Source organism: Coregonus clupeaformis, chromosome 18 (genome assembly GCF_020615455.1).
Source record: "Coregonus clupeaformis isolate EN_2021a chromosome 18, ASM2061545v1, whole genome shotgun sequence".
Classification (NCBI taxonomy): domain Eukaryota; kingdom Metazoa; phylum Chordata; class Actinopteri; order Salmoniformes; family Salmonidae; genus Coregonus; species Coregonus clupeaformis.
The window spans coordinates 10,421,363-10,434,338 of record NC_059209.1 but is presented as its reverse complement, the minus strand read 5'-3'; the positions used below and the strand labels follow the sequence as shown (position 1 = coordinate 10,434,338).

General features: G+C 42.1%; 1 protein-coding gene across 1 annotated transcript in view; it reads left to right on the top strand.

Annotated features, from left to right (window-relative positions):
* The first annotated feature begins 433 nt into the window (after positions 1 to 433).
* Positions 434 to 12,976, top strand: part of LOC121587495 (ataxin-2-like) — a 41,886-nt gene continuing 29,343 nt past the window's right edge. Inside the window, exons 1-3 of the mRNA XM_045226779.1 lie at positions 434 to 1,067; positions 8,107 to 8,140; positions 8,407 to 8,466. Of these exons, the coding sequence (XP_045082714.1) occupies positions 976 to 1,067; positions 8,107 to 8,140; positions 8,407 to 8,466 (186 nt within the window). The 5' untranslated portion in view covers positions 434 to 975. The remainder of the gene's footprint in view (positions 1,068 to 8,106; positions 8,141 to 8,406; positions 8,467 to 12,976) is intronic.

The following is a 12,976-nucleotide window of genomic DNA, read 5'->3' as shown; positions in this document are numbered from 1 at the left end:
TCCAATAGATTGAGAAGGGAGATATGGAGATTTAAAAGAAGTAATAAATGGGAGTTTTGTCAGTGTACTATTTTATTTGGGTGGATTTAGTTAGTTTCCCTAGTATGTATGGATTTTCTTTTGTTACATGGAATATTGGCAAAAGCCGTATCTCACTCTCAGGTCCTAGAGCCTGAGAAGGAAGATATGGAGAACTAAAAGAAGGAAGAAATGGGAGTCGTTTGTTTTGGCAATGTACTATTTTTATTAGGGTGGAGTAAGTTAGTATCATTATTAGGTATGGATTTATTTTATGGTTTCAAACCGTCCAGTTGGTGGCGGCAATACAACTTTTGCCTGTAGTCTGCCATAACACCCGAAGAAGAATATGACAAATGGGTTTATTTGTTGGACATGCGCAAGCAGATAGCTCACGTCGTGTTTGGCTTAACAGGTTGTGACAGGAAATTAGGTGTATGACATCTTTTGTTTTTGGGGAAATTTTACTACCCCGTACAGTAGGTGGCGGCAATACACTTTATGAGTGTAGTCTGCCAATAAACCTCGAAGAAGAAGCCGGCGTATGTTATACCTGCTCCTTTCGCTATTATCGAAGAGAGAGTCCGAGATACCTTAAAATCCCGTTAGAGCGAATCGAAAAACAAATTGACCGGAGGTTTAATTCACACATGTATTACTTAAGTGTAATCGGAGCATATTGTATTTTTTTAAAAAGAGGGTAGCTAACTTCTGTTTTAATAGGCATTACACAGAACGTTAGCTAGCCTGCTATTTGCTAGGTAAGCTAATAGCTAGCAAGGTTCTAAGGTTTTGAATCACATACGCTAGTAGCTAAACTAGCAAGCTGACGTTAGCTGTCTCAAATCTATCTAGGTCGCTAAAACTTAGCCTATTAGTATATTTTCATCATTTGGTTGCAGTGTATAGTGTTTGAGATCTTAAGAATACACCGCTAACGTTGTCGTTTATGGGATAATGTCAATGAAGCAGGCCGGTGGTAATCGCAAACCCGGCGGTGGTGCTGCCGCTGGTGCCGGGGGAAGTGGCGGACGACAGAATTTGGGCAGGTCGGTGATTTATTCAGTCGACATTTTAGTTAACAAATATGATTGATGCCAACGTTTTGAAATTAGCCCAAGCTAATTATGATCTTAATTACAGCAGCTGACATTTCCGCGATAACTTCTAAACGTGTGTTATGTGAATGCACATTTCAGTGGGGCCTGACTGCTTACTACGTCGTTGGTGGGCAAGTTTTTAGCCAGCTAACTAGCAAGTTAGGCCTACGAATCATGCTGGTACACAAGGTCCCAGCACTGGCAGTATTGCGGTACTTAGTTTTATTTTGGTAACTACATCTGTTTTAGTAGTTAACTAGTATTGAGAACATTAACTTAACTAGTAGTGGTTACTGGTTTGTGTCGTGTCAATTGCTTCACATGATCACCCTGTCACGACAAGAGAATGCATATACATCTAGGAATCAAACTACATAACTAGTATACTACATAACTAGCTTCTTCACTAGAATTAGGCTACTTTGTTAGCCAACTACCATTCATTCATGCCATTGAATCAGCACCAACTGGTATTATTGGATAAGTCAGCATAGTAAAAGGTGGGCTGTGTCTAGCTACCAATTTGTAAGCCAGGGGTGTATTCATTAGAAACCGTTTACCATTAAAGAACCAAGCAGAAGCAAAAGGAGCACACGAAACAGAGGGACCTACCTGATTTTGTCCAATAAACTCTTGAGTTTCCGTTTGGAGTAAAGTTTGTTGTGAAACGTTTTGCAACAGAATCAGCAATGTGATAATTATACTGAACAAAAATATAATATGCAACGTGTAGTGTGTCATGAGCTGAAATAAAAGGTCCCAGAAATGTTCCATCTGTGCACAAATTAGTTTACATCCCTGTTAGTGAGCATATCTCCTTTGCCAAGATAATCCATCCACCTGACAGGTGTGGCTGATTAAGAAGCTGATTAAACAGCATGATCATTACACAGGTGCATCTTGTGCTGGGGACAATAAAGGCCAATAAAATGTGCAATTTTGTCACACTACAGTCGTGGTCAAAAGTTTTGAGAATGACACAAGTATTGGTCTTCATAAAGTTTGCTGCTTCAGTGTTTTTAGATATTTTTGTCAGATGTTACTATGGTATACTGAAGTATAATTACAAGCATTCCATAAGTGTCAAAGGCTTTTATTGACAATTACATTAAGTTTATGCAAAGAGTCAATATTTGCAGTGTTGACCCTTCTTTTTCAAGACCCCTGCAATCCGCCCTAGCGTGATGTCAATTAACTTCTGGGCCACATCCTGACTGATGGCAGCCCATTCTTGCATAATCAATGCTTGGAGTTTGTGGGTTTTTGTTTGTCCACCTGCCTCTTGAGGATTGACCATAAATTCTCAATGGGATTAAGGTCTGGGGAGTTTCCTGGCCATGGACTCAAAATGTCGATGTTTTGTTCCCCGAGCCACTTAGTTATCAATTTTGCCTTATGGCAAGGTGCTCCATCATGCTGGAAAAGGCATTGTTCGTTACCAAACTGTTCTTGGATGGTTGGGAGAAGTCGCTCTCGGAGGATGTGTTGGTACCATTCTTTATTCATGACTGTGTTCTTAGGCAAAATTGTGAGTAAACCCACTCCCTTGGCTGAGAAGCAACCCCACACATGAATGGTTTTAGGATGCTTTACTGTTGGCATGACACAGGACTGATGGTAGCGCTCACCTTGTCTTCTCCGGACAAGGTGTTTTCCAGATGCCCCAAACAATCGGAAAGGGGATTCAGAGAAAATGACTTTACCCCAGTCCTCAGCAGTCCAATCCCTGTACCTTTTGCAGAATATCAGTCTGTCCCTGATGTTTTTCCTGGAGAGAAGTGGCTTCTTTGCTGCCCTTCTTGACACCAGGACATCCTCCAAAAGTCTTCACCTCACTGTGCGTGCAGATACACTCACACCTGCCTGCTGCCATTCCTGAGCAAGCGCTGCACTGGTGGTGCCCCGATTCCGCAGGTGAATCAACTTTAGGAGACGGTCCTGGCGCTTGCTGGACTTTCTTGGGCGCCCTGAAGCCTTCTTCTTGAAGTTGTTGATGATCCGATAAATGGTTGATTTAGGCGCAATCTTACTAGCAGCAATATCCTTGCCTGTGAAGCCCTTTTTGTGCAAAGCAATGATGACGGCACGTGTTTCCTTGCAGGTAACCATGGTTAACAGAGGAAGAACAATGATTTCAAGCACCACCCTCCTTTTAAAGCTTCCAGTCTGTTATTCTAACTCAATCAGCATGACAGAGTGATCTCCAGCCTTGTCCTCGTCAACACTCTCACCTGTGTTAACGAGAGGATCACTGACATGATGTCAGCTGGTCCTTTTGTGGCAGGGCTGAAATGCAGTGGAAAAGTTTTTTTGGGATTAAGTTCATTTTCATTGCAAAGAGGGACTTTGCAATTAATTGCAATTAATCTGAGCACTCTTCATAACATTCTGGAGTATATGCAAATTGCCATCATAAAAACTGAGGCAGCAGACTTTGTGAAAATTAATATTTATGTAATTCTCATAACTTTTGACCACGACTGTACACAATGCCATAGATGTCTCAAGTTTGTCCACCAGAGCTGTTGTCAGAGAATTGAATGATTTTCTCTACCATAAGCCACCTCCAACGTTGTTTTAGAGAATTTAGCAGTACATCCAAACAGCCTCACTACTGCAGACCACGTGTAATATGCCAGCCCAGGACCTCCACTTCCGGCTTCTTCACCTGTGGGATCATCTGAGACCAGCCACCCGGACAGCTGATGAAACTGAGGAGTATTTCTGTCTGTAATAAAGCCCTTTTGTGGGGGAAAAACTCAATCTGATTGGCTGGGCCTGGCTCCCAAGTGGGTGGGCCCTTGCCCAGTCATCTGAAATCCATAGATTAGGGCCTAATATATTTATTTCAATTGACTGATTTCCTAATATGAACTGTAACTCTGTAAAATTGTTGCATTTATATTTTTGTTCAGTGTATGTTTCCATACTGGGTGTTACAAGAAAGCTCTATACATACGCTGCCATAGATTTTTCAACTAACCTGTTGTTGGCGATGCCTTTTTTCTCAATTCGGTGAAAAACGTATCTTCGGAATGTCCCTGTCCAGTTGCAGGTGGTTCAACAAAAACTCAAAGATATTAAATCCATGTTTTGTACAGAGTGTGAAATGCCTCTTGCACGTGGGTAGATATTTGATTTGGTTGCACTGTGTGACGTGCTGTCATCTACTTCTACAAGTGGCCACAGTTTTCAAACCCAGAGGCTCAACCAGAGACGAAAGAGGAAGTGAGACACTCGACTAATTGAAGTCACTAAACTAAGTAGACCAGATCTAGCTGCTTTCCACGTGGCAGTTTCTTGTCAATGTTGGTAGTTATCTGGCCATCCAGAATCTCAACAACTCATGGACTTCTGCCCCATTGACCGGTGCGCATCATTTTCATGATGTTGTCAGCTAACCCATCTATGGGATAGCCACACCGTTAAGCAGACAGCAACTGACCAATGGTAAATGGCCTGAGTGAACTATCTTAATTTATCCACCATTTTTGTCACAACATCGCAATACTTCGGGAACGTGTCACGAGAAACAGACTCGACAGACCAGACCGGGGTTTGTCTCGAGTTCATACAGTGGGGAAAAAAAGTATTTAGTCAGCCACCAATTGTGCAAGTTCTCCCACTTAAAAAGATGAGAGAGGCCTGTAATTTTCATAATAGGTACACGTCAACTATGACAGACAAAATGAGAAAAAGAATTCCAGAAAATCACATTGTGTCTTTTATACTGATAACAAGTTCAAACAGGTGCCATTAATACAGAGGAGCCTCTTAAAGAAGAAGTTACAGGTCTGTGAGAGCCAGAATTATTGCTTGTTTGTTTGTAGACCAAATACTTATTTTCCACCATAATTTGCAAATAAATTCATAAAAAATCCTACAATGTGATTTTCTGAAAAAAAAAATCTGAATTTGTCTGTCATAGTTGACGTGTACCTATGATGAAAATTACAGGCCTCTCATCTTTTTAATTGGGAGAACTTGCACAATTGGTAGCTGACTAAATACTTTTTTCCCCCACTATTTTCTCTAATTCAAAAGGCAATACCTTGATTCGAGCTAATGTCTTAAGTAGCTGAACCTGTCATTAGTACAACCTCGTGAAAGTGACAAACACGTTTTCATTTTTTGTCAAACTACTTTATATTGAAAGAGTGCCTTTCATTTGACGGCCTGCAGATGCGCAGTTCGGCGTGAAATGACTGCTAGACCCGTTGATGTGTTTTTGCTCATGCGCTATGCTAGCTGAAATCGCCATGACATCGCCTACAAGCGTGATCAGGGATTTCTATTGAAGAAGCAGTTTCTTCATGTCTTCATAGTGTACTGCAGGGATCATCAACTAGATTCAGCTGCTGGCTGATTCTTATTTTGTTTTCTTTTTTTACGTCTTTTTTTTTCTTGAGAGGATGGTCAGGGGGCCGGAACATAATTACAAATAATTTGTAGACTGCAAATTGAACGCAAGAAACCCAAACGGATAATATTTGACTAAAACAATAATTTCAAACCTTTAGTCAGCCACCAATTGTGCAAGTTCTCCCACTTAAAAAGATGAGAGAGGCCTGTAATTTTCATCATAGGTACACGTCAACTATGACAGACAAATTGAGGAAAAAAAATCCAGAAAATCACATTGTAGGATTTTTTATGAATTTATTTGCAAATTATGGTGGAAAATAAGTATTTGGTCACCTACAAACAAGCAAGATTTCTGGCTCTCACAGACCTGTAACTTCTTCTTTAAGAGGCTCCTCTGTCCTCCACTCGTTACCTGTATTAATGGCACCTGTTTGAACTTGTTATCAGTATAAAAGACACCTGTCCACAACCTCAAACAGGCACACTCCAAACTCCACTATGGCCAAGACCAAAGAGCTGTCAAAGGACACCAGAAACATAATTGTAGACCTGCACCAGGCTGGGAAGACTGAATCTGCAATAGGTAAGCAGCTTGGTTTGAAGAAATCAACTGTGGGAGCAATTATTAGGAAATGGAAGACATACAAGACCACTGATAATCTCCCTCGATCTGGGGCTCCACGCAAGATCTCACCCCGTGGGGTCAAAATGATCACAAGAACGGTGAGCAAAAATCCCAGAACCACACGGGGGGGACCTAGTGAATGACCTGCAGAGAGCTGGGACCAAAGTAACAAAGCCTACCATCAGTAACACACTACGCCGCCAGGGACTCAAATCCTGCAGTGCCAGACGTGTCCCCCTGCTTAAGCCAGTACATGTCCAGGCCCGTCTGAAGTTTGCTAGAGTGCATTTGGATGATCCAGAAGAGGATTGGGAGAATGTCATATGGTCAGATGAAACCAAAATAGAACTTTTTGGTAAAAACTCAACTCGTCGTGTTTGGAGGACAAAGAATGCTGAGTTGCATCCAAAGAACACCATACCTACTGTGAAGCATGGGGGTGGAAACATCATGCTTTGGGGCTGTTTTTCTGCAAAGGGACCAGGACGACTGATCTGTGTAAAGGAAAGAATGAATGGGGCCATGTATCGTGAGATTTTGAGTGAAAACCTCCTTCCATCAGCAATGGCATTGAAGATGAAACGTGGCTGGGTCTTTCAGCATGACAATGATCCCAAACGCACCGCCCGGCCAACGAAGGAGTGGCTTCGTAAGAAGCATTTCAAGGTCCTGGAGTGGCCTAGCCAGTCTCCAGATCTCAACCCCATAGAAAATCTTTGGAGGGAGTTGAAAGTCCGTGTTGCCCAGCGACAGCCCCAAAACATCACTGCTCTAGAGGAGATCTGCATGGAGGAATGGGCCAAAATACCAGCAACAGTGTGTGAAAACCTTGTGAAGACTTACAGAAAACGTTTGACCTGTGTCATTGCCAACAAAGGGTATATAACAAAGTATTGAGAAACTTTTGTTATTGACCAAATATTTATTTTCCACCATAATTTGCAAATAAATTCATAAAAAATCCTACAATGTGATTTTCTGGATTTTTTGTCTCATTTTGTCTGTCATAGTTGTCGTGTACCTATGATGAAAATTACAGGCCTCTCTCATCTTTTTAAGTGGGAGAACTTGCACAATTGGTGGCTGACTAAATACTTTTTCCCCCCACTGTATGTCTCTATGCATGGGAATACGTTTGAACAGATTTCCAAAATTCTTATCACTTCGAGCTGATTTGCTGGTGTTTTTACACTCTTATGTCCAACAAGAAACAACACTTTTTTTTTGCTCAGAAAACTAATAAAATGTGGCCCGCGAGCCGCCAGTTGGGGAACCCTGCTGTATCGTCTTTGACGTGGCCGCATCACCTAGAAATGACTAGTTCCTGCAAAGATGTTGGGAAATGCAAGAGGTCTGGCAGCTAAAATGGTGAGGAAACTCCTCACTCTGTGCAAAACTTGGATTTAATGTCTTTCTGAGTTTTTACTTGATTTTGTAGAACCAACTGCAACTGGTCACCGAATCGGGAATGAAGAAAGTATCAGCAATAACAGTTGAAAAATTCCTTGCAAGGCTATTCATTAACGAACCTCTAACACAGGGGTGTCAATCTTGTCGCACGGAGGGCCGAGTGTCTGCGGGTTTTTGGTTTTTCCTTTCAATTAAGACCGACAACGGGCTTTCAACCTTGGCGTTGTCGCTGCTGCTTGTGTAAAATTGTGCCCTTGAAAGATGACATTTGTGTAAGAACTACTGTTAACCCGATGGACTGTCCTTCAGCAGCATTTAAGTCTATTTTGATAGTAAACTATTGTCAGGACTACAGTATGTCCCAGCGTTGCTTGTGTTTTGGGTCCTGACCCATGCATATAATAAACACTGACTCTCTGATCATATATGCCGGGGGGGATTGGTGTTCTAGCATGAAAGTAATTAAAGTCACACATTTCCTAATCCAGAAGGAAGTTATTGTGTGTAGGAAAGTCAAGTAACCACTGCACAGTGAAACTTGCCCTAATGACGATGATATTAACAAATATTTTTTTGGTCTTTATTCAGGGGACGGCATAGTGCCAAAGGTACTTCGGCAGCAGTAAGTTATGATTACATTTTTCTATCCCATTATTTGAATTGGGCAGGTGAAGTTGGCAGATATTGTTCGATTTCACAATCTAGGCTATCATCTTATTTACTATTGGTTTCTTTCTTTGAGAGAAAAAAAAACAGCACACTGGTACACAGTTGCTTGGTTTGTCACAGGCTTCTTTGTCCACAATAAGTGCAGACTTTTTCTTTGGCGTTATTTTGTCCTGGGCTCTTAGGTTTGAATTGCATGATCAATCTTTTTTTGTCTTTCAGGTTGTCTTCAATGGTGTATATGCAAACATGAGGATGGTCCATGTCTTGACATCGGTAGTGGTATGTTCCCTCCTGTTCTTATTATTCTTAGCTACCCCCATCACTTTATGCATGATCAAGGCTGGCAAAACCAAACTAATTGAGGATGCAATGCCTACCTCTCCATAGACAGAGGTAGCTACCTCTCCATAGACAGAGGAAGCAGAGCAAGCTACAGTGCCTTCGGAAAGAATTCAGACCCCTTGACTTTTTCAACATTTTGTTAAATTACAGCCTTATTCTAAACTGGATTAAATAAAAACAACATACATACAATACCCCATAATGACAAAGCGAGAACAGGTTTTTAGAAATGTGTGCTAATTTATTAAACATAAACAACAGAAATACCTTATTTACATAAGTATTCAGACCCTTTGCTATGAGACTCGAAATTGAGCTCAGGTGCATCCTGTTTCCATTGATCATCCTTGAGATGTTTCTACAACTTGATTGGAGTCCAACTGTGGTAAATTGATTTGGAAAGCCACACACCTGTCTATATAAGGTCCCACAGTTGACAGTGCATGCCAGAACAAAAACCAAGCCATGAGGTCAAAGGAATTGTCAGTAGAGCTCCGAGACAGGATTATGTCGAGGCACAGATCTGGGGAAGCAGCATTGAAGATCCCCAAGAACACACCCACACGCACAAACACAATACATAGCTCATTAATCCGCCTTTCAAATCCACGGCCTCTCTGTTGCATCTACCTCTCCCCTCTCTCCATTGTCCTCTCCTCACATCCATAGCCAGGCAATGAATGAGGAAACAGCCGCTACCTGTAAATAAACAGTGGCCTCATCATACTTAAATGGAGGACGTTTGGAATCACCAAGACTCTTCCTAGAGCTGACCGCCCGGCCAAACTGAGCAATCGGGGGAGAAGGGGGAGAAGGGCCTTAATCAGCGAGGTGACCAAGAACCCGATGGTCACTCTGACAGAGCTCTAGAGTTCCTCTGTGGAGATGGTAGAACCTTCCAGAAGGACCACTAGCTTTGCAGCACGCCACCAATCAGGCCTTTATGATAGAGTGGCCAGACGGAGGCCACTCCTCAGTAAAAGGCAAATGACAGCCCGCTTGGAGTTTGCCAAAAGGCACCTAAAGACTCTCAGACCATGAGAAACAAGAATTTCTGGTCTGATGAAACCAAGATTGAACTCTTTGGCCTGAACGCCAAGCGGCACATCTGGAGGAAACCTGGCACCATCCCTAAGGTGAAGCATGGTGATGGCAGAATCACACTGTGGGGATGTTTTTCAGCCGCAGGGACTGGGAGACTAGTCAGGATTGAGGGAAAGATGAACAGAGCAAAGAGATCCTTGATGAAAACCTGCTCCAGAGCGCTCAGGACCTCAGACTGGGGTGAAGGTTCACCTTCCAACAGGACAACGACCCTAAGCACACAGCCAAGACAATGCAGGAGTGGCTTTGGGAGAAGTCTCTGAATGTCCTTGAGTGGGCCAGCGAGAGCCCGGACTTGAACCCGATCAAACATCTCTGGAGAGACCTGAAAATAGCTGTGCAGCAACGCTCCCCATCCAACCTGACAGAGCTTGAGAGGATCCGCAGAGAAGAATAGGAGAAACTCCCCAAATACAGGTGTGCCAAGCTTGTTGTGTCATACCCAGGAAAACTTGAGGCTGTAATCGCTGCCAGAGGTGCTTCAAAGTACTGAGTACTTATGTGATATTTCCATTTTTTTTATTTTTTATAAAAATAATGGGGTATTGTGTGTAGATTGATGAGGGGAAACAAACTATATAATCCATTTTAGAATAAGGCTGTAACATAACAGAAAGTCAAGGGGTCTGAATACTTTCCGAAGGCACTGTATATATGGGAGTTGTCCCCACTCCTCATAGCAGGGGAAATACTGGACATAGTTTTAGTTAATGGTCACTGGAATCCTGATGACAGCATGCTACAAGAGCTGTGAAGTCTTTGAAGCAGTAACATTGAGTCAAGATTTTATTGTATTGAATATCAAGCAAGCAATAGTGACATGTACCACATGTTGTTTATTCACAAAACCTGCACTTATGATAATTAGGCCGTGTGTGGTTGACAGATGATACATTTGAATGAACAGAGGCATCTGTTTTTAGGAGTGAAGCTACAATTAATAAATTATTCAGCGTTTTAACTGCATGTTTTTCTAAACTCATTGTTTAAAGAGATGCTCCGGTACTTTTGTATACTTTTCAGTCAGTAGTTCTGAAAGTAGCACTCATGAGCCAAAAGTGGTCCCCGAAAATTGCGTACTACATGACATACAGTGGGGAAAAAAAGTATTTAGTCAGCCACCAATTGTGCAAGTTCTCCCACTTAAAAAGATGAGAGAGGCCTGTAATTTTCATCATAGGTACACGTCAACTATGACAGACAAAATTAGAAAAGAAAATCCAGAAAATCACATTGTAGGATTTTTAATGAATTTATTTGCAAATTATGGTGGAAAATAAGTATTTGGTCAATAACAAAAGTTTCTCAATACTTTGTTATATACCTTTTGTTGGCAATGACACAGGTCAAACCTTTTCTGTAAGTCTTCACAAGGTTTTCACACACTGTTGCTGGTATTTTGGCCCATTCCTCCATGCAGATCTCCTCTAGAGTAGTGATGTTTTGGGGCTGTCGCTGGGCAACACGGACTTTCAACTCCCTCCAAAGATTTTCTATGGGGTTGAGATCTGGAGACTGGCTAGGCCACTCCAGGACCTTGAAATGCTTCTTACGAAGCCACTCCTTCGTTGCCCGGGCGGTATGTTTGGGATCATTGTCATGCTGAAAGACCCAGCCACGTTTCATCTTCAATGCCCTTGCTGATGGAAGGAGGTTTTCACTCAAAATCTCACGATACATGGCCCCATTCATTCTTTCCTTTTCACGGATCAGTCATCCTGGTCCCTTTGCAGAAAAACAGCCCCAAAGCATGATGTTTCCACCCCCATGCTTCACAGTAGGTATGGTGTTCTTTGGATGCAACTCAGCATTCTTTGTCCTCCAAACACGACGAGTTGAGTTTTTACCAAAAAGTTATATTTTGGTTTCTTCTGACCATATGACATTCTCCCAATCCTCTTCTGGATCATCCAAATGCACTCTAGCAAACTTCAGACGGGCCTGGACATGTACTGGCTTAAGCAGGGGGACACGTCTGGCACTGCAGAATTTGAGTCCCTGGCGTCGTAGTGTGTTACTGATGGTAGGCTTTGTTACTTTAGTCCCAGCTCTCTGCAGGTCATTCACTAGGTCCCCCCGTGTGGTTCTGGGATTTTTGCTCACCGTTCTTGTGATCATTTTGACCCCACGGGGTGAGATCTTGCGTGGAGCCCCAGATCGAGGGAGATTATCAGTGATTTTGTATGTCTTCCATTTCCTAATAATTGCTCCCACAGTTGATTTCTTCAAACCAAGCTGCTTACCTATTGCAGATTCAGTATTCCCAGCCTGGTGCAGGTCTACAATTTTGTTTCTGGTGTCCTTTGACAGCTCTTTGGTCTTGGCCATAGTGGAGTTTGGAGTGTGACTGTTTGAGGTTGTGGACAGGTGTCTTTTATACTGATAACAAGTTCAAACAGGTGCCATTAATACAGGTAACAAGTGGAGGACAGAGGAGCCTCTTAAAGAAGAAGTTACAGGTCTGTGAGAGCCAGAAATCTTGCTTGTTTGTAGGTGACCAAATACTTATTTTCCACCATAATTTGCTAATAAATTCATTAAAAATCCTACAATGTGATTTTCTGAATTTTCTTTTCTCAATTTGTCTGTCATAGTTGACGTGTACCTATGATGAAAATTACAGGCCTCTCTCATCTTTTTAAGTGGGAGAACTTGCACAATTGGTGGCTGACTAAATACTTTTTTTCCCCCACTGTATGTGCAGATATGTGCACCATGTCATTGCTCTCTTTCTCACTCTGCTGTGTGTGTATCTTGCTAGCTGTCACTCAAATGGTGTGGGGCTGAAGCTCATTGGCTGGAATTCGAATTGCTAGGGAGGTGGCCCACGTGGTGGAAAATGCAGGGAAAAGGCTGCTGCACAGCTTCCAGTAAACAGTCGCTTTCAAACTAGGGATTTTGTGGCAAATTGATGTAAAACTGTAATTCGGTGAACTAGGGCTGGGCAATATGGCCAAAATATCATATTATGATATTGTTCCCATTTTGGAATATATTTGACGGTATTTGGTGTTTTTTAAATTATAGAGGTTTTAAATATGCTTTAAGTACTGCATGACCCTAGGATGGCAACCAATGATGTATATAAACCCTGGATTGTTAATGCTATGTATTTGCCAATGAGAGGCTTTGAAGCCACCGGTCGGCCATATTGGCACTCCTCAGAAAAGCAATAAATGGAATTCTACAGTATTTCAAGGACAAAATTACATGTTTAAGTATTTCTTTGTGGTAGTGGTGACCGTAACTTTAGTACTTTCTAAAACATTATACTTTAAGGAAAATTAAAGTATGGGGCGGCAGGTAGCTTAGTGGTTAAGAGCACTGTGCCAGTAACCGAAAG